Raw genomic sequence first — 25887 nt, 5'->3', positions numbered from 1 at the left:
GGAGTGGGGACATCCCTGGACCAGGAGCATCCCTGGGGAGGGAACATCACTGGAGTGGGGGCATCCTGGGACCAGGAGCATCCCTGGGGAGGGAACATCACTGGGGTGTGGGCAGTCCTGGAGTGGGGGCGTCCCTGATCTGGAGGCGTCCCTGGAGTGGGTGGATCTGCATACTGGGAATATCCCTGGAACAGAAGGATCCCTGAAGTGGGAGCATCCCCAGAGTAAGGCCATCCCTAAACCAGGGGCATCCCTAGACCAGGGGTATCCCTGCAGCAGGAGCATCCCTGCTCCAAGGGCATTCCTGGGCTGGGGACCTCCCTGGACCAGAGCATCGACACTTGGGAGCATCCCTGGAGCGGGAGCACCCCGGGATGCGGCCGCAGCGCGGGGCGGCGCGGGGCTGAGCTGCTCCGTGTCCCGCAGAGTCCCGCACCCTGGGGCGCTGCTTCTCGGGCTGGCAGTGCCGGGACGCGCCGGGCGCCCGCAACGTGTTGGCGCTGAGCCTGGCCGAGTGCTGCGGGCGGCCCTGGGGACACAGCTGGAGCGAGCCGGGCGCCGCGGGGCTCTGCGTCCACTGCTCCCACCTGCCCCTCGCCGGTGGGTCCCGGCGCGTGGCGAGGGCTGCATCCACCCCGTCCGACCCCATGGTGACGTCCCGTGTTGCCACCGCAGGGGACGCGTCCACGCCACGTCCAGCCACCCCCGGGGCGCTGCGGGGACCCCGGCGCCCCGCGGCCACCTGCCTGGCCTGGGCCGGCTCCCGGTACCGCTCCTTCGACGGGACCCACTTGGGCTTCGCCGGCCGCTGCGCCTACACGCTGGCGGCTGCTGCTGATGGCACCTGGGCCGTGACCATCGCCACCGGCAGCGTCCCGGTACCGCAGCGCGCGGCATCCCCGGGGAGAGGGATCGCCAGGGTGGGAGGGCAGCGCACCGGCTCTGATGCTAGTTGGGGTGGCGAGTGCCAATCCCGGGGGTGCCCCCATGCCTCTGCGCTCACGGGCCCTGGTGCAGGCGCTGCACATGGTCTTCGGGCTGGACACCGTGACCGTCCGCGGCCGAAACGTCTCCGTGAACGGGGCAGCGGTGCCAGAGGGGGACCCGCACGTGCACAACGGTGAGTGCTGGGGACGTTGGGGTGACACCACGCAGGAGAGGCGGCTGAGGGCTCGCGGCGCCCCGCGAACTGATGTCACCCGCAGGTGTCAGCGTGCGGTGGCCGGGCGCCGCGGTGGCGGTGGAGAGCGGGCTGGGCGTGCGCGTCAAGGCGGACGGCGGCGCGGTGGCTGTCACGGTGGGCGCGGAGCTGCGCGGCGGCGGCACCCGTGGGCTCTGCGGGCCCTACAACGACGACCCCGCCGGTGAGGCCGCGGCGGGATGGCGGGACAAAGTGGGAGCGGGGGGACCGGGCCACGACGTGTCCAGCGTCCCCTCTGCACGCAGACGACCTGCAGCAGCCCGACGGCACCGTGGCCACGCTCGCCGCTGCCTTCGGCAACTCCTGGAAGCACCCGGGCTCGGAGGTAGCGGGGAGCAGGAGGGGACGGCGGCGGGCGGCACCGGGTCTCGCCGGTGCTCAGGGGCCGCCCGCCGCAGTCCCCATGCAGCGACGCGCCCGAGGCCGGTCCGGGCTGCGCGGGTGCCCAGGGCCGCGTACGGCGCCCGGCGGCCGAGGCCACGTGCGGGAAGCTGCTCGCCAGCCCCTTCAGCCGCTGCCACGGCGAGGTGAGCGCGCGCACGAGCGTGCCCACGCGTGTGCGTGCATGTGCAGGGCGTCCCACCGCCCCTCGCTGCGCCGCCTGCCCCAGGTCGACCCCGGCGGCTTCTACGCCGCCTGCTTGGACACGTTCTGCCGCGAGGCCGGCGCGGGGCCCTCGCCGCCCGCCGCCGTCTGCGACACCTTCGCCGTTTACGTGCGCGAATGCGCCCAGCGGAGAGCCTACATCGACTGGCGGCGGCCCGGCTTCTGCGGTACGCGCTGCTGCCCGCCGCGGCTCGTGGGCACGCTTGGGTGCCGAATGCGCGTGTGTGCATCCCACCGCCCTGCATGCACACCCTGCACGCTTGTGTGTCCCCCGCAGCCTTGTGCGTGCACAACCTGCACGCTTGTGCACCTTGACCACTTGATCTCCAGCCTCCTGCGTGCTCCCCCTGAGCACTTGTGCATGCACCCCAGTCTTGTGCATGCACTCCCTGGCAATGCACACATGCACGCCAGCCTTTTGCACACACGCCCTGACCAGCTGCATGTGAATCCCGCCCGTGGACCCTTCCCTCCCACCCGCACACCCTGGCCAGCCCATGCAGCCCCCCGGCACCCCAAGGCTCGGCCCAGCGCTGGCCCATGCAGCGCTGAGCCCTGGTTCCCTGCAGAGAAACACTGCGGCGCCGGCAAGCACTACTCGGACTGCGTGTCGTCGTGCCCGGCGAGCTGCGCGGCCGCGGGCACAGCCGAGGACGGGCACTGCCGCGACGACTGCGCCGGCGGCTGCGAGTGCCCCCCGGGGCTCTACCTGGAGGGCGGCGAGTGCGTCGCCGCCGCCGCCTGCCCCTGCCGCCACCGCCGCTGGCAGCACGCGCCGGGCCGGAGCATCCGCCAGGGCTGCAACCGCTGGTGAGCGCGGGGGGACGGGGCGGGCGGCCGCGGGGACGCGGGGCGACCGGCTGCCCTGGTCCCTGCCGCCCTGCAGCACGTGCCGGGACGGGCGCTGGCTCTGCACGCGGCGGCGGTGCCCGGCCGAGTGCGCGGTGCTGGGCGGGCAGCACTACGTCACCTTCGACCGCAAGCGCTTCTCGCTGCCGGGCGCCTGCGAGTACACGCTGGTGCAGGTGAGCGGCGCGCGGGCCGGGGCGAGCTCCTCCACGTGCCGCCGACCGCTGCCGCTGTCCCCTGCGCGCAGGACTTCGTGGATGGGGAGCTGCTCATCACGGCCGAGCACCAGCCCTGCGAGAGCCAGGGCCCCCCGAGCTGCCTGCGCGCCCTCTCCGTCACCGTGAGGGGCACCGCGGCGCGGCTCCGTGGTGCAGGTGCCCGTCGGGACGGCGGGTCCTGGCCGTGTCCTCGTTGCAGGGGTGCATCCCTGCGCCCCTGACGCCTGCTGCTCTGGTGTCGCAGGCGAGGTGACGGTGAACGGGGCCGTGGTGGAGCTCCCCTTCGCCGGCGCCGGCCTCACCATCCGCCGCGCGTCCTCCGCCTTCGTGCTGCTGCAGGCCGCGGGGCTGCACGTGCTCTGGGGTCCCCCCGCGGCGTACATCACCCTGCAGCCCGCCTACGCCGACAAGGTGCGGGACTGGCGCTGCGGTGCAGCGCCCAGACGGTGCTCCTGGCTGCAACGGGCACTGCGGACGCTCACGGCTCTCGCCGCAGGTGCGCGGGCTCTGCGGCACCTACAACGGGGACCAGCGGGACGAATTCTCCACGCCAGCGGGCGACGTGGAGTCCAGCGTCTCGGCCTTCGCCGACAAGTACCGGGCGCCCGGCGCCTGCCCCGCACGCGGCCCCTTCGCCGCCGACCCGTGCGGCGCCTACACGGGACAGCGCGATGCTGCCGAGGCCGCCTGCGCCGTGCTGCACGACTCCGCTTTCCAGGTGCAGCGACCCCTCGGTGGGACCAGACGCCCCGGTGATGGGTGCCGGGGCAACCCCGGTAAGGGGTGTCCGGTGCCAGGGGGCTGACGTGTCCCTCGGTGTCCCCCCAGCCCTGCCACGAGCTGGTGGAGCGGGAGCCCTTCTACCAGCTGTGCCTGCACGACGCGTGCGCCTGCGCCGCCGGGCGCCGCTGCCTGTGCCCCGCGCTGGCCGCCTACGCGCAGCAGTGCGCCCGCGAGGGCGCAGTCCTGTCCTGGCGCAACCGGACCTTCTGCGGTGCGTGACACCCGCCAGCAGCGCCGGGGGGTGTGCGGGTGCCACCGGGTGCCAGGAGGCGCAATGGGGCGCAGGATGGCGGAGGGGGTGCAAGGTGATGAAATGGGGTGCAGGATGGTGGGATGGGATGCAAAGTGGATGATGGGGCGGAGGTGGCAGAATGGGGTGCAGGGTGGTGGGACGGAGTGCAATGCAGCATGAAGGGGGGCAACGCAGTGTGATAGGATAGAAGACACTGGCATGGGTACAGGTGGCAGAAATGGGTGCAAGGGGCAAGGCAGCATGGCGGGGTGGAAGGAGATGGGATTGCGTGCAAGGTGAAGGGATTGGGTGCAATGGGACGGGGTGCACGGTAGCTGGACGAGGTGCAAGGTGCCATGACGGGGTGCAAGGCAGGGGCATGGGATGCAAGGTGCCACGATGGGGTGCAGGGGGTGCAAGGTGCCATGACGGGGTGCAAGGCAGTGGCATGGGGTGCAAGGTGCCACAATGGGGTGCAAGGGGTGCAAGGTGCCATGATGGGGTGCCAGGCAGTGGCATGGGGTGCAAGGTGCCACGATGGGGTACAGGGGGCTGCGAGGTGGTGGCATGGGGGGCTCAGGGCGCTGCTGTTGCCGCAGGTGTGCCGTGCAGCGGCGGGCAGGTGCACCAGGAGTGCGGCCGCCCCTGCGGCCAGACCTGCGCCGACCTGCGCCTGGATGGCGCCGGTGCCTGCCCCGACCTCGAGGACACCTGCGTCCCCGGCTGCAACTGTCCCCCGGGGCTGGTGCTGGACGACGGCGGGCAGTGCGTCCCGCCGGCCGCCTGTCCCTGCCGGCACGGCGCCGGCACCTACGCGCCGGGCAGCACCATCCGCAGGAGCTGCAACACCTGGTGCGTGGCCGGGGGTGCCGGCGCGGGGGGCCGGGGCATCAGGGGTGGTGTGCGTGTTGCTGGGCGCACCGGGGACGCCAGGATCCCGCTGGTACCGCAGCGGTGGCGGGAGATGCCTGATGAAACCCCCCTAAGGCCTGTTTGCAGCGGCGCGCAGGATAGGAGGGTTTCATCGGACGTCTCGGCCACAAAGCGCCTGCAGAAGAGCCCGCGGTGAGCACGGAGGAGCTCGCATGGGATGGGATGGGGACGGGGGCCTGGGGATGGCCACGTGCGCCACGAGCGCCGCGCTCATCCGCGCTCCCGCAGCGTGTGCGCGGCGGGCACCTGGAACTGCACCGCGCTGCCCTGCCCGCCGGCCGCGCGCTGCCCCGGGGAGCTGCTCTACGCCGCCGGCTCCTGCCTGCGCACGTGTGACGGCGCCGAGCCCAACGGCAGCTGCGCGGGGGTCTCCGACGGCTGCGTCTGCCCGCCGGGCACCGTGTTCCTGGTGAGCGCCGCGATGCCGGCCCCGCGCGCGGCGCCCCGCGTGGCGCTCACGGCGGCTCCCACAGGACCAGCGCTGCGTGTCCCCAAACGAGTGTCCCTGCCAACACGGCGGGCAGCTCTACCCGCCCAACGCCACCATCGCCAGGGACTGCAACACCTGGTGAGGCCCCGCGCAGCCCCCCGGCTCCCGTGGGCGTCCCCAGCGCTCAGCCCCGTGTCCCCCCTTGCAGCGTGTGCCGCGGGCAGCGCTGGCACTGCAGCCGCCGGCAGTGCGCGGGGACCTGCGTGGCCACGGGCGACCCGCACTACATCACCTTCGACGGCAGAGCCTTCTCCTTCCTGGGGGACTGCGAGTACGTGCTGGTGCGCGAGGCCGACGGGCTCTTCACCGTCACCGCCGAGAACGTGCCCTGCGGCACCGCCGGCGTCACCTGCACCAAGTCGGTGGTGGTGGTGCTGGGCAACACCGTGGTGCACATGCTGCGAGGTGAGGCCGTGCCGTGCAGGGACACGTCCGCCTGTGCCCCGGCTCCACCGCGGTGCTGGAGGCTGGCGCTGCCCTTGCAGGGAGGGACGTGACGGTGAACGGGGTCTCGGTGCGGCCACCCAAGGACTACAGTGGCAACGGGCTCACGCTGGAGCGCGCCGGGCTCTTCCTCGTGCTGCTGTCCCGCGTGGGGCTCGCGGTGCTCTGGGACGGAGGTGAGTGACGGGCGATGGCAGCGGGGAGGACACAGCGGTGGGTGCCGGGACCCGCGCGAGCGCCGCCCGCTGCGCCAGGCACCCGCGTGTACGTGAAGCTGGAGCCGCGGCACCGGGGCCGCGTGGCCGGGCTCTGCGGCAACTTCGACGGCGACACCGAGAACGACTTCAGCAGCCGCCAGGGCGTCGTGGAGCCCACGGCCGAGCTCTTCGGCAACTCGTGGCGCGTGAGCCTGCTGTGCCCCGAGGTGGACAGCGAGGAGGCACAGCATCCCTGCACCGTAGGCGCGGGGGCCGGGGCGGCGCGGGGGGCTCGCGGCATGCGGCACCGTGCCCACGGCGGTGCCCGGCCCGCAGGAGAACCCGCACCGCGTGCCCTGGGCCCGCAAGCGCTGCGGCGTGCTGGCGCGGCGCCTCTTCGCGCCCTGCCACGACGCCGTGCCCTGGCAGCGCTTCTACGAGTGGTGCGTCTTCGACGCCTGCGGGTAGGTGCGCGGGGACCCGTCCCGTCCCGCGCCGCGCGCCCCGCGGGGTGTCACCCGCCGCGGCCTCGGCCCCCAGGTGCGACTCCGGCGGGGACTGCGAGTGCCTGTGCACGGCCATCGCCGCCTACGCGGAGGAGTGCGGCCAGCGCGGCGTCCACGTGCGCTGGCGGAGCCAGGAGCTGTGCCGTGAGTGTCCGCGGCCAGGCCGTAGCGGATAAGGGAGAGCGGCTGCGGGAAACGCAGGGAATGACTGCAGGAATCAGGGCAAGCGGCCATGGGAATCAGGGCGAGTGGCCGCAGGAGTTGGAGCAAGCGGTTGTGGGAATTGGGGTGCACGGCCACGGGAACTGGGGCGAGCAGCTGCAGGAATCAGGGCAAGCGCCTGGGGGAAGTGGGGCACATAGCTAAACGGATTGGGGCAAGTGGCCATGGAAATTGGAGCAAGTGGCCCTTGGAACTGAGAGGAGCAGCTGCTGGAATTGGTGAGCGGCTGCAGGAATCGGGGCGAGGGGCTGCGGGAATTGGGGTAAGCAGCTAACGAGGTTGGGGTGAGGGGCTGCCGGAATTGGGGTGAGTGGCCGTGGGAAGCTGCTACCTGAACTGGGATGAGCAGCAGCGGGAATTGGAGAGAACGGCCGTGGGAATTAGGGAGAGTGGCTGGGGGACATGGGCATCTGTGGGAACAGGCGCTCCCGCGTGGGGCAGCCTTGGGGGTCCCGCGCGTCCCCAGCTCTGCCCTCGCCGCCCGCAGCCCTGCAGTGCGAGCGGGGGCTGCAGTACCTGCCCTGCGGACCCCCCTGCCCCCAGACCTGCAGGACCCAGGGCCAGGAGCCGCCCGCGCGCTGCCACACGGCCACCTGCCTCGAGGGCTGCTTCTGTCCCCGCGGGACGGTGCTGCACGGTGAGCGCGGCGGCGCGGGCGTCCCGCATCCCTGCACGTCCTCCTGCATCCTCCCAAGGCCCTGCAGCCCCAGCATCTGTGGCCTGGGGTGGTCCTGGGGCGCCCTGGGGCTGAGCCACCCGTCTGTCCCACCTTGCGCACGGCAGGGGACGGCTGCATCGACCCCTCCGCATGTCCCTGCTACTGGGAGGGCAGCGCCTTCCCCGCCGGCACCGCGCTGCAGCGCGACTGCAGCAACTGGTGAGCACGGCGCGATGCATCACGGCCTGCGCACCCTGCACCGCGCGGGCTGACGCGCGTCCCTGCCCGCAGCACGTGCACGGGCGGGCGCTGGCACTGCGGCTCGCCGTCGGAGCCCTGCGCGACGCAGCAGCGCTGCAGCCCCGGCGAGTTCGCCTGCCGCGCGGGCGGGCGCTGCGTGCCGGGCGCCTGGGTGTGCGACAACGAGGACGACTGCGGCGACGGCTCAGACGAGCTGTGCGCGCCGCGCTGCGCCCCGCAGCAGTACCGCTGCGCCAGCGGGCAGTGCGTGCCCTGGGGCGCCCGCTGCGACGGCGCCGACGACTGCCTCGACGGCTCCGACGAGGACGGCTGCCCTGCAGCCGCCTGCGCCCCGGGGCGCTTCCGCTGCGCCGGCGGCCGCTGCATCGCCCCGGAGCTCGTCTGCGACGGCGAGTTGGACTGCGGCTTCGCTGACGACTCCGACGAGGCAGGCGAGTGGTCCTGGGGCTGTAGAGCACCGGAACCGCGTGTCCCCATCCCCGCATCCTGCTTTGAGGGCACTGAGTCCCCGTGTCCGCAGGCTGCAGCCCGAGCTGCGGGGCCGGCGAGTACCGGTGCGCGGCAGGGCGCTGCCTGCCCTATCCGCAGCGCTGTGATGGACACGACGACTGCGGCGACGGCAGCGACGAGCGGGGCTGCGTGTGCCCCCACGGCCACTTCCAGTGCCCCGAAGCTGCCTGCCTGCCGCCGACCGCCGTCTGCGATGGCGAGGACGACTGCACGGACGGCGCCGACGAGGCCTTCTGCCCAGGTGGGACGATGCGGTGGGGCCGGCGCCGTGCACCGGCGCTGGGCACCGCTGCAGCCGGATCCCTCCCTGCAGACCGGGTGATCTGCGGGCCGGGGCAGCTGCCCTGCCCCGACGGCTCCTGCATCGGCGGCGCCGCAGTGTGCGATGGTGTCCCCGACTGCGGGGATGGCTGGGACGAGAGCGCAGAGCGGTGCGCGGTGCCCTGGCCCGCCGCCGCGCCGGGCGCTCTGCACGGCACGGCCACGGTGCCCGCGAACGGCACCAACGGTGAGGGGCAGCGGGGCACCCTGGCACCACGTGCACACGCTGCGTCACATGCACGGGGACATGGGCACTCACCAGCTCCCTGTGCGCTGTCTGCGCTGCATCCTCAGAAGCACCGTGCGGGCACGACGAGTTCCCATGCGCCAGCGGCGGGTGCCAGCCGCGGGGCTGGGTGTGCGACGGCGAGGCCGACTGCGCCGATGGCAGCGACGAGCTGGGCTGCGGCCGCCCCTGCGCGCTGCAGCACTTCCCCTGCACCCAGGGCACCGAGTGTGTCCCCTACGGCCACGTGTGTGACGGGGTGCCGCACTGCCGCGACGGCTCCGACGAGAGCGCCGAGCGCTGCGGTGAGCGCCCGCCGCGACGTTTGCAAGCGCAGGGAGCCCCGGGGCGCTGCGGCAGCTCCCTCACCTGGTCCCCGACACAGGCTCCACGCAGATCCCGCCGTGCCCGGGACACTTTGTGTGCGACGAGCGCCTCTGCGTGAACGCGTCACGCGTGTGCAACGACGTCCCCGACTGTCCCCAGGGCGAGGACGAGCTGGGCTGCGGTAAGGACCCCCCTGGGCAGGCGGGGGACGCGCTGCCCGCTGGCCTGTGGCCACCCCGTCCCTTTGCAGAGAGCCACGTGGCCGCTGGCCAGAGGAACCACACGGACGTCCCCTGCGCCGAGTATGCATGCGGCGAGGGCAAGTGCATCGCCTTCGCGCAGGTACGGCTGCGGGGACACGGGGCGTGATGCTGTGGGGACCCTGCTGCGTCGCCCCCCGGGGTCCCACGCGCCCCGGTCCCCACAGGTGTGCGACGGGCTGGCGGACTGCACCGGCGCGTCTCCGCCGTGGGACGAGCGCGGCTGCGGGCTCTGGGGCCCCTGGGCGCCCTGGAGCGTCTGCAGCCGCAGTTGCGGCCCCGGGCGGCAGGCGCGGGCGCGGGGCTGCGCGCGCGGCGGCCCCGGCGTGCTGCAGCGCTGCCGCGGCGAGGACGCGCAGGAGCGGCAGTGCTTCCGCACCGCCTGCCCCGGTGAGCGCGGCGGCCGGGGGGCCGGGGGAGGATCGGGATGGTCACCATATCCTGGGCTGCCCTGGGGTGTTGGGGCTCCCCCATACCCCAGACTGTCTTGGGGAGTGTTTTGGGGGGTGCTCATGTCCCAGGGTGCCTGGCGGGCATTGGGGAGTCCCAGGCTGCATGGGGGGGATCAGGGTGTCCCCACATCCTCCCCACACACTCCCCAGTGTGTTGGGGGGTCCCCCACATCCCGAGCTGTCTGAGGCAATGGAGGGATCTCCGTAGACTGGGCTGCCTTGGGGATTCAGAGAGTCTCCATGGCCTGGGGGTCCTCAAGGTGTTCCCACATCCCCGACTCCTTGGGTTTTTAGGGGATTCACATTTCCAGGGCCGCCCATGGGGTTCCCATATCCTGCTTGGGGATGTGAGGGGTTCCCGCAGCCTGGGCTGAGGGAGGGTTGGGGGGTCCCCATATCCTGGACTGCCGGGGGGCATTGGGGGTCCCCATTCCCCGGGTGGCCAGGGACAGGGTGGGCGCCCCGGTGCCGCCAGCCCTGGGCTCTGCCTCGTGCCCGCAGTGGACGGCGCCTGGAGCGAGTGGTCAACGTGGTCCAACTGCACGGGCGGCTGCGGCGGCGTGGTGCTGCGGCGCCGGGGCTGCGCGCCGCCCCGCAACGGCGGCCGCCCCTGCGCCGCGCTGCCCGGCCCGGCCCCCGCCACGCTGCAGCTCGGTGAGACGCTGCCCACATAGGGGGACGGGGGGGACTCTGCCCTCGAGGACGCTCCTTGGGCACCCTGCACTCCTTGGGGACCCTTTGCTCCTTGAGGACCCTCCGTGCCTTGGAGACCCCATGATCCTTGGGGACTCTTTGCTTCTTGGAGACCCTTTCCACCCTGGTGACCTTGTACTCCTCAAGGACCCTTTGCTCCTTGGGGATGCTGCATGCCTTGGGGACCCCGCATTCCTTGGGGACCCATGTTCCACTGGACCCCATGCTCCTCAGGAACTTGATGCTCCTCAAGGAGTCTTTTCTCCTTGAGGACACTCTGCTCCTTGGGGACCCTTTGCTCCTTGAGGACCCTCCACGCCTTGGGGCCCCCATGATCCTTGGGGACTCTTTGCTTCTTGGAGACCCTTTTGCACCTTGGGGACCCTGAACTCCTTGGGGACCCTGAACTCCTTGGGGACCTGTGCTCCTCAAGGACCTTTTGCTCCTTGGGGATGCTGCATGCCTTGGGGACCCCGCATTCCTTGGGGACTCATGTTCCACTGGACCCCATGCTCCTCAGGGACTTGATGCTCCTCGAGGAGTCTTTGCTCCTTGAGGACTCTCTGCTCCTTGAGGACTCTCTGCTCCTTGGGGACCCTGTGTTCTTTGAGGATCAGACCCACGTTCCTTGGGGACCTCACGCTGCCTGGGGACTCCGTGCTCCCCAGGAAACTCGATCCTTGAGCACACTTCATTCCTTGAGATCTCACCTTCCTTGGGGTTCTCACGCTCCTTGGGGACCCTGCACTCTCCGGGGACCCTTTGCAGCCATTGATCCCTGCTGTCCCTTGGAGCAGACACGTGCCAGCAGGACGACTGCCTCAATGTCACCGCCTGTCCCCCGGGGCTGGTGAGGCAGCCGTGTGCCCCCTGCCCCATGTCCTGCGCCGACCTCTCCGCCGGGACCAAGTGCCAGCACAACCGGTCCTGCAGCCCAGGTGCGCACCAGGGCCGGGGCATCGCGCCCGCGTCCCCCCGTCCCCATCACGGGGACAGCGCGGTGACGCGGCGCTCGCGGCCCAGGCTGCTGGTGCGCCGAGGGGCTGGTGCTGTCCGGTGAGCGGCAGTGCGTGCGCCCGCGCGACTGCCCCTGCGAGGCCGACGGGACGCGCTTCCCGCCGGGACAGCCGGCCAAGGTCGCCTGCCGCGTCTGCGCCTGCCGCGACGGGCGGCTCACGCGCTGCCGCCCCAACCCCGCGTGCGCAGGTGGGTGCGCAGGATGGAGGGGTTGTGCCGTGCCGTGCTGTGCTGCACCATGCTGTGCCGTTCTGCACTGCGCTATGCCATTTTGCACCGTGCCGTGCCGTGCCGCACCACGCTGTGCCGTTCTGCAGTGCGCTATGCTGTTTTGCACCGCACCGTGTCGTGCTGCACCATGCTGTGCCGTTCTGCAGTGCGCTATGCTGTTTTGCACCGTGCCATGCCGTGCTGCAATGCATTGTGCCAGTCTGCACCACGCCGTACCGTGCTGCACTGCACTGTGCTCTTCTGCACCATACTGTGCCGTGTTGCACCATGTTGTGCCGTTCTGCACCATGCCATGCTGCTCCATGCTGTACCACACCATGCCATGCTGAGCTTCATGCCATGCTGTGCTGCACCGTGCCATGCTGTGCCATGCCATGCCATGCTGAGCTTCACCATGCTGTGCTGTGCTGTGCTGCACCACACTGTGCCCTGCTGCACTGCCCCATACCATGCTGCACCGCACCATGCCTTGCTGCACCACACCATGCCATGCTGCACCATGCTGCACCGCACCATGCCATGCTGAGCTTCACCATGCTGTACTGCACCATGCTGTGCTGCACAGTGCCATGCTGTGCCACGCCATGCCGTGCCACACCATGCCATGCTGCACCATGCTACACTGCATCACGCCGTGCTGCACCACGCCATGCCCTGCTGCACTGCACCATACCATGCTGCGCTGTGCCATGCCATGCTGCACCATGCCGTGCTGCACCATGCTGTGCTGCACTGCACTGTGCTGTGCTGCACCATACTGTGCCCTGCTGCACTGCACCATACCATGCTGCCATGTGCCATGCCATGCTGCACTGCACCATGCCATGCTGCACCATGCTACACTGCACCATGCCGTGCTGCACTGTGCTGTGTTGTGCTGCACCGCACTATGCCATGCTGCACCATGCCATGCCTTGCTGCACCATGCTGTGCCATGCTGCACCATGCCATGCCGTGCCATGCCATGGGCACCCTCACCCTGTCCCCGCCTTGCAGTGAACTGCGGCTGGTCGTCCTGGTCGCCCTGGGGCGAGTGCCTGGGCCCGTGCGGCGTGCAGAGCATCCAGTGGTCCTTCCGCAGCCCCACCAACCCCCGCAAGCACGGCGGCGGGCGCCAGTGCCGCGGCATCCACCGCAAGGCGCGCAGGTAGCGCCGCCCGCCGTGGGGCCGGGGTGGGGAGCAACGCCGGGGCATGGGGGGCAATGCTGGGGCATGGGGGGCAATGCTGGGGCATGGGGGGCAATGCCAGGGCCGAGCTCGCAGTGCCCCGTGTTCCTCGCAGGTGCCAGACAGAGCCGTGCGAGCAGTGCGAGCACCAGGGCCGTCCCCGCGCGCTGGGCGCCCGCTGGCGCTGGGGACAGTGCCACGTGTGCCAGTGCCTGCCCCGGGGGGCCGTGCAGTGCTCGCCCTACTGCCCCTACAGCGCCTGCCCCGCCGTGAGTCACCGCGGCCACCCCGTGGAGCGGGACGCAGGGTCCCCTCTGCGCGTGGGTGCCCGGTGCAGGGGTGACGCTGTCCCTTCCACTGGCAGGGCCAGGTGCTGGTGGAGGGCCGGGGTGACGCCTGCTGCCACTGCGCCCAAGGCGGTGAGTTGGGGGCTGCACTGGGTGCAACGCACGCTTACGCGCGTTGGTGCGCACGTCTTCACGCTGGTGCACACCAGCACTGCTGCATGCCCTGCGTTCCCGCTCACAGGAGGCTTTCTCGTTGCAGGGGATAACAGGACGGCAGCCCCGGTCTCACCAGCACCAAGTCACCCGTCTGCCACTCTGGTGGCCCCCACGAGCAGCCCGCTGCCCTCCTCCCCGCTGCCCTCCTTCCCGCTGCCTCCCCCCGGCGGTAAGCAGGTCCCCTCCTGGTACCGGTACCGGTGCTGGCGGCGCAGCGGCATCCCCGCGGCTCCCTCGTCCCCGCAGAGCCCTGCTACGGCCCGCTGGGCGTCGCGGCGCTGCCCGACAGCAGCTTCTCGGCGTCGGCGGAGCAGCCGTCGAACCCGGCGAGCGCCGGGCGCCTGGACCGCGCGGCGCCGGGGCGGGCGCTGCAGGGCTGGGCGCCGCCGGCCCTCGCCCCCGCGCAGCCGCCCTTCCTGCAGCTCGACCTGCTGCAGCCCGCCAACATCACCGGTGCGTGCGGCGCGCGGAGGGGCCGCCCCGGCGGGCGCTGCGCCGCGCTCACGTGCGCCCTGTGCCCGTCCTGTCGCAGGGGTGGTGGTGCAGGGCGCCGGCTCCGGGGACGCCTACGTCACCGCCTTCCTGCTGCAGCTCAGCGCCGACGGCAGCCGCTGGCACCTCTACCGCGAGGTCACGGCCGGCGGCCACCTGGAGCCCAAGGTGCTGCCCGGGACGGGGTCTGGGTGCGCACGTGTGCGCACACGTGCATGTGCATCCATTGCTGGGGGGTGCTGCCTCACAGCATCTTTTAGTTGCCCTTTGCAGCTAGCCCATTGCTGGCCCCATCCCAGCCCCAGGGGAGCCTTGGGCTCTGCTGAGCTCAGCATGCACTGGGGTGCACTGCTGTGCAAGCACAGGGGTGCGCTGGTGCATGCACGATGCTTGTTGGTGCATGCAAAGTGTGTGTGGGTGCATGCATGGTGTGTGTGGGTGCATGCACAGTGTGTGTTGGTGCATGCACGATGCTTGGTGCATGCACGATGCTTGCTGGTGCACGCACAGTGTGTGTTAGTGCACGCATGGGGTGTGTTGGTGCGCGCATGGTGTGTGTTGGTGCATGCACAGGGTATGTTGGTGCATGCATGGTGTGTGTTGGTGCACGCACAGTGTGTCTTGGTGTGCACAGGGTGTGTGTTGGTGCATGCACAGGGTGTGTTGGTGCATGCATGGTGTGTGTTGGCGCACGCATAGTCTGTGTTGGTGCACACACAGGCTGCATTGCTGCATGCATGCGCCCTGTCGGGCACACACAGCAGTTTGTTGCTGTCCCTGCAGCTCTTCCAGGGCAACTCTGACGACGCGACGCCCGTGGCGCAGCTGCTGGGGCGCATGGTGCAGGCCCAGCACGTGCGCATCCTCCCGCAAGGCTTCCACAACGGCATCTTCCTGCGCGCCGAGCTGCTGGGCTGCGGGCCAGGTGTGGGGCGCCCCACGGCAGGGCAGGTGGTGGGGCCGGGGGCACCCCGGAGCCTTCCTCCCTCTGCAGCTCCCTCCTCTGCCTCCGCTGCAGCGTTCCCCACGGAGCCCCCCACGGAGCAGCCGTCGCCCACCGGAGACACCGTGCCCACGCCGCAAGGTACCCACTGCCCCCAGCTCACTGCCCATACTCAGAGAGGCTGTGGGGTCCCCCTGCCATCCTCTCCCTCGCCCCAGGTGAGGCTCAACCTGGCACTGTCCCCGGGACACCGGTGCCCACGGTGCCATCAGTGCCCACGGTGCCATCAGTGCCTGCAGCACCATCAGTGCCATCGATGCCATCAGTGCCTGCAGCACCATCAGTGCCCACGGTGCCATCAGTGCCTCCAGCACCATCGGTGCCATCACTGCCCACGGTGCCATCAGTGCCAGTGGTGCCATCAGTGCCCACGGTGCCACCAGTGCCTCCAGCACCATCAGTGCCATCAGTGCCTGCAGCGCCATCAGTGTCTCCAGTGCCATCGGTGCCATCGGTGCCCACGGTGCCATCGGTGCCATCAATGCCATCAGCACCATTGGTGCCATCAGTGCCTGCAGCGCCATCAGTGTCTCCAGGACCATCGGTGCCCACAGTGCCATTGGTGCCATCGCTGGGTGAGCTGGTGACGCTGATGAAGCCGACGGCCACCGCGCCAGCAGGTGAGTGGGGCTGGGGGACACGCGTGGGGTGGCGGGTTGGGGTCTGATGCCCCCGCGCCCCTGCACGCCGTGGGGCAGGGCCGGGCCCCACGGCACAGCCTGCGCCTGCCCCACGCAGGGGCACCCACGGGGGACGGTGCCCACGGAGCCGGCCCTGCTGCACCCACCCTGCCTGCGATGGCACCGGGGGGCTCCGGGCGCCCCGCGCTGAGCGTCGCCCTCCCTGCCATGCTGGAGACCCCCCCTCCCTCCATGGGGCCCCCCGCGCTGGACACGGTGACAATGACAACGTCCCCTCCCTCCGAGAGGGCTCCGCTGGGCTCCCCCCTCCCGCCTGCAGGTAAGGGGGTGGCAGGAGAGGGGGGGCAGCAGATTGGGGGGCAACTCCGGGGCCAGGCCTGAGATGGGGCACAGGGAAGCACCCCTGTTTGCTGGGGGCTGGTGTGCCATGGGGCTGGCGTGCCATGGGGCTGGCGTGACGTGGGGCTGGTGTGCCGTGGGGCTGGCGTGCCGTGGGGCTGGTGTGTGGTGGAGCTAGTGTGCCATGGGGCTGGAGTGCCGTGGGGCTGGCGTGCCATGGGGCTGGCGTGCCGTGGGGCTGGCGTGACGTGAGGCTGGTGTGCCATGGGGCTGGCGTGCCGTGGGGCTGGCGTGCCGTGGGGCTGGCGTGACGTGAGGCTGGTGTGCCATGGGGCTGGCGTGCCGTGGGGCTGGCGTGCCGCGGGGCTGCAGCGTTGCCCACGCGTCCCCGGGGACTCCTCTCCGCAGCCCCGCTGCAGCCGCGGCTCCTGTGCCCCCCGGGGCAGCTGCCCTGCGCCGCGTGGGGCTGCGTGGAGGCTGCATCCGTGTGCGACGGGCGCCCCGACTGCCCGGACGGCTCCGACGAGGCGCAGTGCGGTGAGAGCGGCTGGGACGGGCGCTCCGGGGGGCTCTGGGGCTGCTCTGGGGACTGGGATGCTCTGGGGATGCTCCAGGGAGGTGGGATGCAGCAGGGGTGTCCCAGGATGCTTTGGATCGACCAGGTTGCTCCAGGGATGTTCTGGGGGTTGGAATGCCACAGGGATACCCCCATGGCACTGGGGTGCTCTGGGGATGCTGCAGGAGCTGAGAAGCTGCAGGGAGGGCCAGAGGCCCCAGGAAACCTTTGGAGGACCGGGGTGCTCCGGGATTGCTCTGGAGGCTGCGATGGCTCCAGGGAGCCCTGGGGATGCTCTGGGGGGATGCAGATGCTCTCAGGATGCTCCACGCAGACCCCCCAGTGTCCTGGGGCAGGGGTGCTGTGGCCTGGGTTGCTCAGAGGTTGCTCTGTGGATCCGGATCCTCTGGGGATGCTTCCCGGGGGTCTCGCCAGCCCGTGGGGGTGCAACGAGCTCCGTGCCACCCCGCAGGCTCGGCCGCCCCCCCGGCACCGCTGGCCTGGCCCCCCGCCTGCTCCCCCAAGCAGTTCTCCTGCGGCTCCGGGGAGTGCCTGGCCGCGGCCGCGCGCTGCGACCTGCGCCGCGACTGCGCCGACGGCTCCGACGAGAGCGCCTGCGGTACGGGGGCTGCAGCGGCGCGCAGCGCGGCGGGCGCTGGCGGATGCACCGCGGCGCTGAGGCCGCCCTTGTCCCCGCAGTCGACTGCGTCGTGTCGGGCTGGGGCGGCTGGAGCGGCTGCAGCCGCTCGTGCGGGCTGGGCGTCACGGCGCGGCGGCGGGAGCTGCTGCGCAGCGCCCTGCGCGGGGGCCGCTGCGACCGCCGCCGCTTTGACAGCCGCTCCTGCTTCCTGCGCGCCTGCCCAGGTAGCGGCGCCCGCACCGGCTCCGCGGGGACAGGGCGTCCCCATGCCCTGCCCAGGGCGCACAACGGGTCCCCATCCCCTGCCTGGGGTCACTGCCCCTGCTCCAGCTCTGCGTGGGGTCCCCTTTCCCTGCCCAACGTCCCTGTCACCCATTTGGGATGCGCATGGGCCCCCATCCCCTGCCTGGGGTCTCCATGGGGTCCCTGCCCCTGCTCCAGCTCTGCGTGGGGTCCCCTTTCCCTGCCCAATGTCCCTTTCACCTGTTTGGGATGTGGATGGGTCCCCATCCCCTGCCTGGGGTCTCCATGGGGTCCCTGTTCCTGCTCCAGCTCTGTGTGGGGTCCCCTTTCCCTGCCCAACGTCCCTGTCACCTGTTTGGGATGTGCTTGGGGCCTCCATCCCCTTCCTGAGGTGCCTTTGGGTGCATCCAGGCATCTGTAGCCCCAGATCTGCACGGGGTGCCCATGTCCTCCCTCGGGTGCCTGTAGGGTCCTTGTCCCCTGCTCGTGGTCCACATGGGGTATCCATCCTAACCCGGGGTCAGTGTGGGGTCCTCATGCCTTGTCCACGGTGCATGTGGGGTCCCAATCCCCTGCCCAGGGTCAGCAGGGCATCCCCATCCTCTGCATGGAGTCCCTGTGGGATTCCCATCCCCTTCCCGGTATCCCCATCCCCTGCCCGGTGTCTGCATGGGGTTCCCTTTCCATGCCTGGAGTTCCCATTCCCTACCTGCAGTTTGTGTTGGGTCCCCATCCTCTGCCCAGAGTCCTCATGGGGTCCCCATCTCCTCCCTAGGATCTTCATGGGGTCCCTATCCCCTGCCCAGGGTCCACGAGGAATCCCCATTCCCTCCCCAAAGTCCATGCCGGCTTCCCCATCCCCTGCCCAGGGTCCCTCTCCATGTTGGGGGCCCATGTGAGGGTCCCCATTCCCACCTGGGGTCTGCGCCGGGTCCCCATGTGCTGCCTGGACCGCTCCGGCTGCAGTGCACGGTGCATGGGCGGCCTGGGGCGCCTGGTCCCGCTGCGACGCCGAGTGCCGGGGGGGCTCGCGGAGCCGCATGCGGAGCTGCACCGACCCCCCGCCCAAGAACGGGGGCCGTCCCTGCGTGGGCGCCGCCGTGCAGAGCCAGCCCTGCAACCTGCAGCCCTGCGGGGACGCGCGAGGTATGGACGGCACCGGCGCGCGCAGGGGTCCCCAAACCCGCTGCCACCCGGCCCCGCTGCAGCCGCCCGCCTCTGCCGCCCCGCTGCAGACTGCGGCCCCGGGATGCTGTTCGTGCAGGCCGGTGACTGCGAGCGGGGCCTGGTGTCCCCGTGCGCCCAGGCCTGCGGGGACCTGAGCGCCGCATCGAGCTGCAGCAGCCCCTGCGAGGAGGGTGAGTGCCTGGGGGGCACACGCTGCAGCAGCGCCTGTGTCCAGGGGGGTGCGCACCGTGCTATTGCCATGCACGTGCAACCTGCACGTGCACCCCGGCCGTGCACATGCACCCCGGCCATGCATGTGCACCCCGGCCATGCATGTGCAACCTGGCTGTGCATGTGCATCCCAGCCATGCACGTGCACGCTGGCCATGCATGTGCAACCTGGACATGCATGTGCAACCTGGCTGTGCACGTGCAACCTGGCCATGCACGTGGAACCTGGTTGTGCATGTGCACCCTGGCCATGCACGTGCATCCTTCCCATGTACATGCAACCCGTTCATGCATGTGCACCCTGGCCATGCACATGCACCTCATCCATGCACATGCACCTGGGATCCGCACAGAGCACGCAGCCGGTGCTGACAGCGCGCTCCGGGCAGGCTGCCGGTGCCCGCCGGGGCTCTTCCTGCAGGAGGGCGGCTGCGTGAACGCCAGCCAGTGCCACTGCCACACGGGCCAGGAGCGCCGCCTGCCCGGCGAGACCTTCCAGCACGACGGCTGCCGCCCATGGTGAGCGCTGCGGGCGCTCCCGCGCATGGACCGGTCCCCGTCCCGTGCACCCGTCCCTGCCGCTCACCACCTTCGCACCCAGCGTGTGCCTGGACGGCGTGGTGACGTGTGAGGACACAGCGTGCCCCATCGCCTGCGGCTGGTCGGCGTGGTCGCCGTGGACAGCATGCGACCGCAGCTGTGGCACCGGCATGCAGCAGCGCTTCAGGTGCAGGGCAACGTGGGGAACGGTGCGGCTGGGGCGAGACGGGGCGGCAACGCTGCTCCTCGCCTGCAGGTCGCCCTCCAACCCCACGGCAGCCCATGGGGGAGCCCCCTGCGACGGGGACAACCAGGAGGTCCGCGAGTGCCACGCGCCCTGCGACACCGGTACGTGCCCAGCGGCCGCTGCATGGAGGGGGGTCCATGGTGCCGGCCGCAGTTCCACATCACCATGGCTCTGTGTCCAGAGCCCAGCGGCCTCTGGAGCGCCTGGACATCCTGGTCCCCCTGCTCCAAATCCTGCTTCCACCACGTGGACCGGCCGGGTGTGCGGAAGCGCTTCCGGCACTGCGACGCTGAGCCCGTGGATTCCAGTGCCTGTGCGGGACCAGCGGTGCAGGAGGAGCCGTGCGACACACCGCCCTGCCTGGGTACGCGTGCACGGCACCGTCTCCAGCATCCCGCTGCAAGGTGCATGGTGCTGCACGGGAAGGGCGGCCGGGGCCAATCCGCCCCTCTCCGGCAGTGCGAGGTGTGTGGACGCCCTGGGCGCCCTGGTCCGAGTGCTCGGCGCCCTGCGACGGCGGCGTGCAGACCCGCAACCGCTCCTGCTCCCGCGCGGCCTTCGGCGGCCCCGGCTGCACAGGGCCCCTGCTGCAGACCCGCGACTGCAACATGCAGCCCTGCGCAGGTGGGTGGGCGCCGCGGGGACACGCGGCCGGACGGGCGGCCTGAGCCGGCAGCCACGCGCGTCCCCGCTCCCCGCAGCGCTCTGCCCCCGCGGCATGGTGCACCGCACGGCCGAGCAGTGCCGGCACCGCGGCGGCGCCTGCCCGCGCCTCTGCATGGAGCTGGGCGCTGGCGTGGAGTGCGCGGCCCGCTGCGCCGCCGGCTGTGCCTGCCCCGAGGGGCTGCTCCTGCAGAACGGCTCCTGCGTGGCGCCCAGCCAGTGCCTCTGCCACCACCGCGGCGCCCTGTACCGGCCCGGGGACACCGCCGCGCTCGACGCCTGCAACAACTGGTGCGGGTGGTCCCAGGATGCGGGAGGTCCATGGGTGCCGGAGGTCCCTGGGTGCAGGGGGTCTCTGGGTGCAGCAGGTCCCACGGCACAGGGGCTCCCAGGATGCGGGAGGTCCATGGGCGCAGGAGGTGCCAGGGTGCTGGGGGTCCCATGGCCTGGGGTCTCCCTGGGCGCAGGAGGTTCCCGGGTGCAGGAGGTCCCTGGATGCAGGAGGTCCCTGGGTACAAGAGGTCCCATGGCACAGGGGCTCCCTGGGCGCAGGGAGTCTCTGAGCGCAGGAGGTCCCAGGGCGCAGGAGGTCCCTGGGTGCAGGAGGTCCCAGGGTGCAGAGGCTCCCGGGGCTCAGGGAGCTCCCAGGGGACCCCCAGACCAGGGTGCCCGGCAGCCGTGTCCCTGCTCACCCACTCCCCCTTGTTGCAGCACCTGCACGTCCGGGCGGATGGTGTGCGGCACGGAGCCGTGCCCAGGTACCCGCGTGCCCACGGCAGAGCTCCGGCACGGGCAGAGGGTGGGTGGGCGCAGCGGGAGCCCCGGGGCTGCAGCGCGTCCCGGCGCCCCGGCAGCGCACTGCGGCTGGAGCGGATGGATGCCCTGGAGCGCCTGCAGCCGCAGCTGCAACGTGGGCACGCGCCGGCGGTACCGCGACACCTCCGCCCCGACGGCCGCCCGCGGGGGCCGCGACTGCCCGGGACCCCACGTCGAGGTGGATTTCTGCATTCTGCAGCCCTGCCGCGGTGAGCGGACGGGAGGATGGGGAGTGCGGGGGGTGCCCCGGGCAGATCCTGAGCCCCGCTGCGTGCGCAGGCGCCGGAGCAGAGTGGGGACCCTGGTCCGAGTGCTCGGTGTCCTGTGGCGGCGGCTACCGGAACCGCACGCGCACCGGCCCAATCCCCGTGGGCCTCCAATTCAGCCCCTGCAACCTCGCGCCCTGCCCCGGTGAGCCCGTCCGTCCGTCTGTCCTGCTGCGGGCTTGGGGAGCGGGGGACATCCCAGGGATGCATGTCACTGCACGCCCTGTGCATGGCGCTACATGATGTGCATCGTCCTGCACGTCCTGCGCACGGTGCTGCACCCCTGCGCATGGCCCAGCTCCCTGTCCGTCCCCCAGGCGAGGCGCCGGGCGTCTGTCCCGCTGGCAAGGTGTGGAAGGATTGCGCCGACGTTCCCGGTGCCTGCGCCGAGCTGAGCGCCGGCACCGCCGCCAACGGGAGCTGCCGCGCCGGCTGCTTCTGCCCGCCGGGCGCAGCGCTGCTGGTGAGCGGCGTCCGCAGGCCCGATGCCACCGCAGCGGTCTGCCCCGCGCCGCCGGCCGCATCCCGCCCGTGTCCCTGCAGAACGACGAGTGCGTGGCCGAGGCCGAGTGTCCCTGCGCCGTGGCCGGGGAGCTCTACCCGCCCGGAGCCGCTGTGCCCCGCGGCTGCGAGAACTGGTGAGCACGGATGTGGGGGCTCCGTCACGGGCGGCATCTCCGGGCCCCCCGCCCGCATCCCACCAGCTCTGCTCATGCAGCTCCTGCATCGCCGGGCGGATCGCCAACTGCTCTCGGGTGGCGTGTGGTGACGGTGAGCCCTGCGCGCCCACGGTGCAGGGGGTGCTGTGGTGCATGGCCGCATGGCCGTGGCCGGGGCCGGTGTGATCCCTGCGGTGCTTCCCGGCAGCGAGCGGGCACTGGTCCGCCTGGACCCCCTGGAGCGAGTGCTCGGCCTCCTGCGGGCTGGGCCTGCAGCGCCGGTACCGCTTCTGCATGGCGGCACCATGCACAGAGCCGGGGCCGCAGCCGGACGAGCGCCCCTGCATCCTCGAGCCCTGCTCCCGTGAGTGCCGCGAGCTGCACTGGACAGCAAGGGGCCAGGCGGGTGGTCGGGGGCACAGGCATCATCTCCCATGCATGCACGAGCTGGCTGCGGACACATGCATCATCCTCTGTGCATGCACGGTCCAGCCATGGGCACGTGCATCATGTTCTTTGTGTGCATGGCCCTGATGCAGCAACATGCATCGTCTCCCATGCATGCTTATCCCAGCTATGGGCACATGCATCATCCCCCGTGCACGCATGGCCCTGCTGCAGACACGGGCGTCATCGCCCATGCATGCACGGTCCAGCCATGGGCATATGCATCATGTTCTTTGTGTGCATGGCCCTGATGCAGCAACATGCATCGTCTCCCATGCATGCTTATCCCAGTTATGGGCACATGCATCATCTCCCATGCACACACAGCCCTCCTGCAGACACGGGCATCATCGCCCATGCATGCACGGTCCAGCCACGGGCACGGGCATCATCTCCCCTGCTTCCTTAGGAACGAGGTGGGGGGCCATCACACCCCCGTGCAGAAATGGGGCAGAGGGGTCCCGCACCCCACACGCCGTGGGGCTGAGGGTGCCTGTCCTGGTGCAGGGCCGGGCGGCTGGGGCGCCTGGAGCGGCTGGAGCGGCTGCAGCCGGAGCTGCGGGCAGGGCGTGCGGAGCCGCAGCAGAGCCTGCAGCAGCCCCGCGCCCCAGGGCCAGGGCGACTTCTGCGAGGGGGCCCCGCTGCAGGTGGAGCCCTGCAACGCCCACGAGTGCCCGGGTGAGCGCGCACGGGGCAGCCGGGCCGGGCGCCGCCGCATGCGCTGACGCCCCCGCGCGCTGCCCGCAGCCGCGGACTGCGCCGCCGTGCCGGGCTCCGAGTACAGCCGCTGCGGCCCGCCCTGTCCCCGCTCCTGCGATGACATCACGGTGAGCGCGGCCGCCGGCGTCGCTGTCCCCCCGCGCCGGCGCCGCGCTCACGTGGGTCCCGCCGCAGCTCTGCGCATGGCGCTGCCTGCCCGGGTGCTACTGCCCGCGGGGCACCGTGCTGGACGCGCGTGGGGCGGCCTGCGTGGAGCCGCGGGGATGCAGCTGCCTCCACCTGCCCAGCGGGCAGCGCTACCCGCCCGGGGCCACCGTGGCCCGCGGGGACGGCTGCAACAACTGGTGAGCATGTGGGGCTGGACGTGGGGACGGGGATGGAGATGGGAACGGGGAAGAGAATGAGAACGGGGATGGGGACTGGAGGTGGGGATGGGGATGAGGACAGGGATCGGGTTGGAATGGGGATGGAGATGGGGATGGGAATGGTATAGGAATGGGGATGGGGATGGGGATGGGATGGGAATGGGGATGGGGATGGGATGGGAATGGAGATGCAGAAGGGGGATGGGGATGGAGATGGGGATGGGGATGGAGATGGAGATGGAGATGGAGATGGGGAAGAGGATGTGGGTGAGGGTAGGGATGAGATGGGAATGGAGATGCAGAAGGGGATTTGGGATGGGGATGGAGATGGGGAAGAGGATGTGGATGAGGTTGGGGATGGGATGGGAATAGAGATGCAGAAGGGGATTGGGGATGGGGATGGAGATGGGGAAGAGGATGTGGATGAGGGTGGGGATGGGGACAAGACAGTCGAGGGGAGCGCGGTGGGTCCCGCGCTGCGTCAGCGCTGCCTGCACAATCCCTCACCCGCGTGTCCTCGCTCCTCTGCTCCGTGTGCGCAGCACCTGCACGGAGGGGAAGCTGCTGTGCACCACCCTGCCCTGCCCCGGTGAGTGTCACCGCTGCGGGGCTACACGGGGACCGGGGCAGCGCGAGGAGCGCGGGGCTGCAACCCCAGGAAGGGACAGAGCGCTGTGAGCGCCGCCCCGCAGTGCCCGGCGGCTGGTGCGCCTGGTCCCCGTGGACGCGCTGCTCGCGGAGCTGCGGCCCCGGGGCCACCAGCCGCCTGCGCGCCTGCGCCTGCCCCGCGCCGCAGCGGGGCGGCCCGGCCTGCGCCGGCCAGCAGGAGCAGCACGGCGGCACCGCGCTGCAGCGCCAGCACCGCCGCTGCACCCTGCACGCCTGTCCCGGTAGGTGCGGGGCCGCGGGGAGCCCCGCGGGCACCGTGCCGCCGCCGCCGCTCACCGCCGCGCTGCCGCCCGCAGCGCCCGGCGCATGGAGCCCCTGGGGCGCCTGGTCCCGCTGCGAGCGCTGCGCGGTGCAGGCCACGCGCAGCCGGCACTGCGCCGGCACGCAGCCCTGCGCCGGCGAGGAGCGGCAGAGCCGGGCCTGCCCACGCGGAGGTGACGCCTGCGAAGGTGAGCGCGGCGCCGTCCCCGTCCCCAGCGCCGCGCGGTGCCGCCCCGCGCTGCCACGGCGCCGCTGCTCTGCCCGCAGCCTGCGGCGCGGGGCTGGTGCTGCTGCCCTGCGGCCAGCGCTGCCCGCGCTCCTGCGAGGACCTGGCGCCCGGCGCGGCGTGTCTGGACAGCGCGCGCTGCCGGCCCGCGTGCGGCTGCGCCCCCGGGCTGCTGCTGCAGGACGGCGCCTGCGTCAGCCCCCGGCGCTGCCGCTGCCGCCACCCCGGAGCCGCCCTGCACGACGCCCTGCTGGGAGACGCCCCCACGGGTGACACTTTGTGGGGTGACACCTCGTGGGGTGACACCTCATGGGGTGACAACACCTCGCTGGGTGACGCCTCAACCCATGACACCTCGATGAGCGACATCCCGCTGGGCAACACCTTGCTGGATGGCATCTCACCGGGTGACACCGTGCTGGGTGATGTCTTTCTGGGCAACACCTCGCTGGATGACACCTTGCCGAGTGACACCTTGCCGGGTGACACCTCACCAGGTGACACCTTGCCGGGTGATGGCTCATGGCGTGGGTGCTGGGGGCTGTGGCACTTGGGTGTCCGGGGAGCCCCTTGAGGTGGTTGGGGTGCATCGGTGCTGGCCCCACTGCATGGGGTCCGCTGGGGGTCGGGACACCCCGGGGGTCATGCTGGTTCCTGCTGGCGCTGCATGCATGCAAGCGGTGCACAGGGGGTGACGCTGTCCCCTGCAGGGTCCCCGCGGGGCTTCCTGCAGCCTGGCGAGAGCGTGCTCAGCCCCTGCCTCAACTGGTGAGTGTCCCCCGGTCCCCACGCCACGGCCGGGCACCCGCGCGCGGGTCCCCGCGTGACGCCGTCCCCCGCAGCACGTGCGAGGCCGGGCGGCTGCGGTGCCGCGCGGCGCCCGGGTGCCGCGTCCACGGCGCATGGAGCCCCTGGGGGCCCTGGGGGCCCTGCGAGCCCGGCTGCCACCCCGGCCCCCAGCTCCGCACCCGCCGCTGCAGCAACCCTGCACCCCAGCATGGGGGCCGGGGCTGCCGCGGGCAGGGGCAGCAGCAGCGCGACTGCCCGGCCAACGTCACCTGCGCAGGTGAGGACACGGCGTGACGTGCAGTGTGGTGCAGTGCGGTGCACTGCAGTGCGCTGTGGTGCGCTGCGTGCGGTGCAGTGCTGCACGGTGCAATGCCGGGGTGGTGCAGTGCAGTGCAGTGCGGTGCACTGCAGTGCAGTGCTGCACGGTGCAATGCCGGCGGCATGCGGTGCAGTGCAGTGCGGTGAGGTGCAACGTCGGGGGCATGTGGTGCAGTGCAGTGAGGTGCAGTGTGGTGCAGTGTGGTGCTGCATGGTGCAATGCTGGGGGCGTGCGGTGCAGTGCGGTGCACTGCAGTGCTGCACGGTGCAATGCTGGGGGG

General features: G+C 71.4%; 3 protein-coding genes across 3 annotated transcripts in view; 1 reads left to right on the top strand and 2 right to left on the bottom strand.

The window, feature by feature from the left end:
• Positions 1-25887, bottom strand: part of LRRC61 (leucine rich repeat containing 61) — a 275533-nt gene that overhangs the window by 13658 nt on the left and 235988 nt on the right. The gene's annotated exons all lie outside the window — the stretch shown is intronic.
• LOC148595673 (uncharacterized) overlaps positions 1-25887 on the bottom strand; it is an 80035-nt gene that overhangs the window by 25780 nt on the left and 28368 nt on the right. The window lies entirely within an intron of this gene.
• The window catches only part of LOC148595674 (SCO-spondin-like), a 38377-nt gene that overhangs the window by 1194 nt on the left and 11296 nt on the right, over positions 1-25887 (top strand). Inside the window, exons 4-70 of the mRNA XM_088519976.1 lie at positions 427-600; positions 676-878; positions 1018-1120; positions 1206-1364; positions 1447-1526; positions 1600-1728; positions 1812-1974; positions 2377-2617; positions 2694-2832; positions 2904-3030; positions 3119-3285; positions 3371-3592; positions 3703-3868; positions 4489-4741; positions 5051-5231; positions 5296-5390; positions 5461-5717; positions 5798-5932; positions 6011-6213; positions 6290-6417; positions 6494-6603; positions 7169-7318; positions 7465-7558; positions 7631-8031; positions 8121-8351; positions 8424-8618; positions 8729-8962; positions 9043-9165; positions 9235-9326; positions 9412-9634; positions 10198-10350; positions 11187-11327; positions 11413-11595; positions 12634-12784; positions 12921-13074; positions 13170-13224; positions 13352-13477; positions 13555-13761; positions 13841-13938; positions 14584-14725; positions 14819-14884; positions 15358-15423; positions 16192-16320; positions 16812-16958; positions 17039-17203; positions 18189-18368; positions 18458-18580; positions 19010-19139; positions 19222-19347; positions 19417-19508; positions 19589-19771; positions 19867-20031; positions 20109-20361; positions 20782-20828; positions 20925-21092; positions 21166-21297; positions 21470-21615; positions 21696-21790; positions 21871-21923; positions 22020-22175; positions 23006-23085; positions 23153-23322; positions 23886-23932; positions 24036-24143; positions 24309-24461; positions 25210-25267; positions 25342-25565. Of these exons, the coding sequence (XP_088376102.1) occupies positions 427-600; positions 676-878; positions 1018-1120; positions 1206-1364; positions 1447-1526; positions 1600-1728; positions 1812-1974; positions 2377-2617; positions 2694-2832; positions 2904-3030; positions 3119-3285; positions 3371-3592; positions 3703-3868; positions 4489-4741; positions 5051-5231; positions 5296-5390; positions 5461-5717; positions 5798-5932; positions 6011-6213; positions 6290-6417; positions 6494-6603; positions 7169-7318; positions 7465-7558; positions 7631-8031; positions 8121-8351; positions 8424-8618; positions 8729-8962; positions 9043-9165; positions 9235-9326; positions 9412-9634; positions 10198-10350; positions 11187-11327; positions 11413-11595; positions 12634-12784; positions 12921-13074; positions 13170-13224; positions 13352-13477; positions 13555-13761; positions 13841-13938; positions 14584-14725; positions 14819-14884; positions 15358-15423; positions 16192-16320; positions 16812-16958; positions 17039-17203; positions 18189-18368; positions 18458-18580; positions 19010-19139; positions 19222-19347; positions 19417-19508; positions 19589-19771; positions 19867-20031; positions 20109-20361; positions 20782-20828; positions 20925-21092; positions 21166-21297; positions 21470-21615; positions 21696-21790; positions 21871-21923; positions 22020-22175; positions 23006-23085; positions 23153-23322; positions 23886-23932; positions 24036-24143; positions 24309-24461; positions 25210-25267; positions 25342-25565 (10050 nt within the window). The remainder of the gene's footprint in view (positions 1-426; positions 601-675; positions 879-1017; positions 1121-1205; positions 1365-1446; positions 1527-1599; positions 1729-1811; positions 1975-2376; positions 2618-2693; positions 2833-2903; positions 3031-3118; positions 3286-3370; positions 3593-3702; positions 3869-4488; positions 4742-5050; positions 5232-5295; positions 5391-5460; positions 5718-5797; positions 5933-6010; positions 6214-6289; positions 6418-6493; positions 6604-7168; positions 7319-7464; positions 7559-7630; positions 8032-8120; positions 8352-8423; positions 8619-8728; positions 8963-9042; positions 9166-9234; positions 9327-9411; positions 9635-10197; positions 10351-11186; positions 11328-11412; positions 11596-12633; positions 12785-12920; positions 13075-13169; positions 13225-13351; positions 13478-13554; positions 13762-13840; positions 13939-14583; positions 14726-14818; positions 14885-15357; positions 15424-16191; positions 16321-16811; positions 16959-17038; positions 17204-18188; positions 18369-18457; positions 18581-19009; positions 19140-19221; positions 19348-19416; positions 19509-19588; positions 19772-19866; positions 20032-20108; positions 20362-20781; positions 20829-20924; positions 21093-21165; positions 21298-21469; positions 21616-21695; positions 21791-21870; positions 21924-22019; positions 22176-23005; positions 23086-23152; positions 23323-23885; positions 23933-24035; positions 24144-24308; positions 24462-25209; positions 25268-25341; positions 25566-25887) is intronic.

This window comes from Tinamus guttatus, unplaced genomic scaffold (assembly GCF_059628265.1).
Source record: "Tinamus guttatus ecotype Peru unplaced genomic scaffold, ASM5962826v1 Tinamus_guttatus_pri_ptg000078l, whole genome shotgun sequence".
Lineage (NCBI taxonomy): Eukaryota > Metazoa > Chordata > Aves > Tinamiformes > Tinamidae > Tinamus > Tinamus guttatus.
The sequence above is the reverse complement of the archived record's forward strand: the minus strand, read 5'-3'. Positions and strand labels throughout refer to the sequence as shown.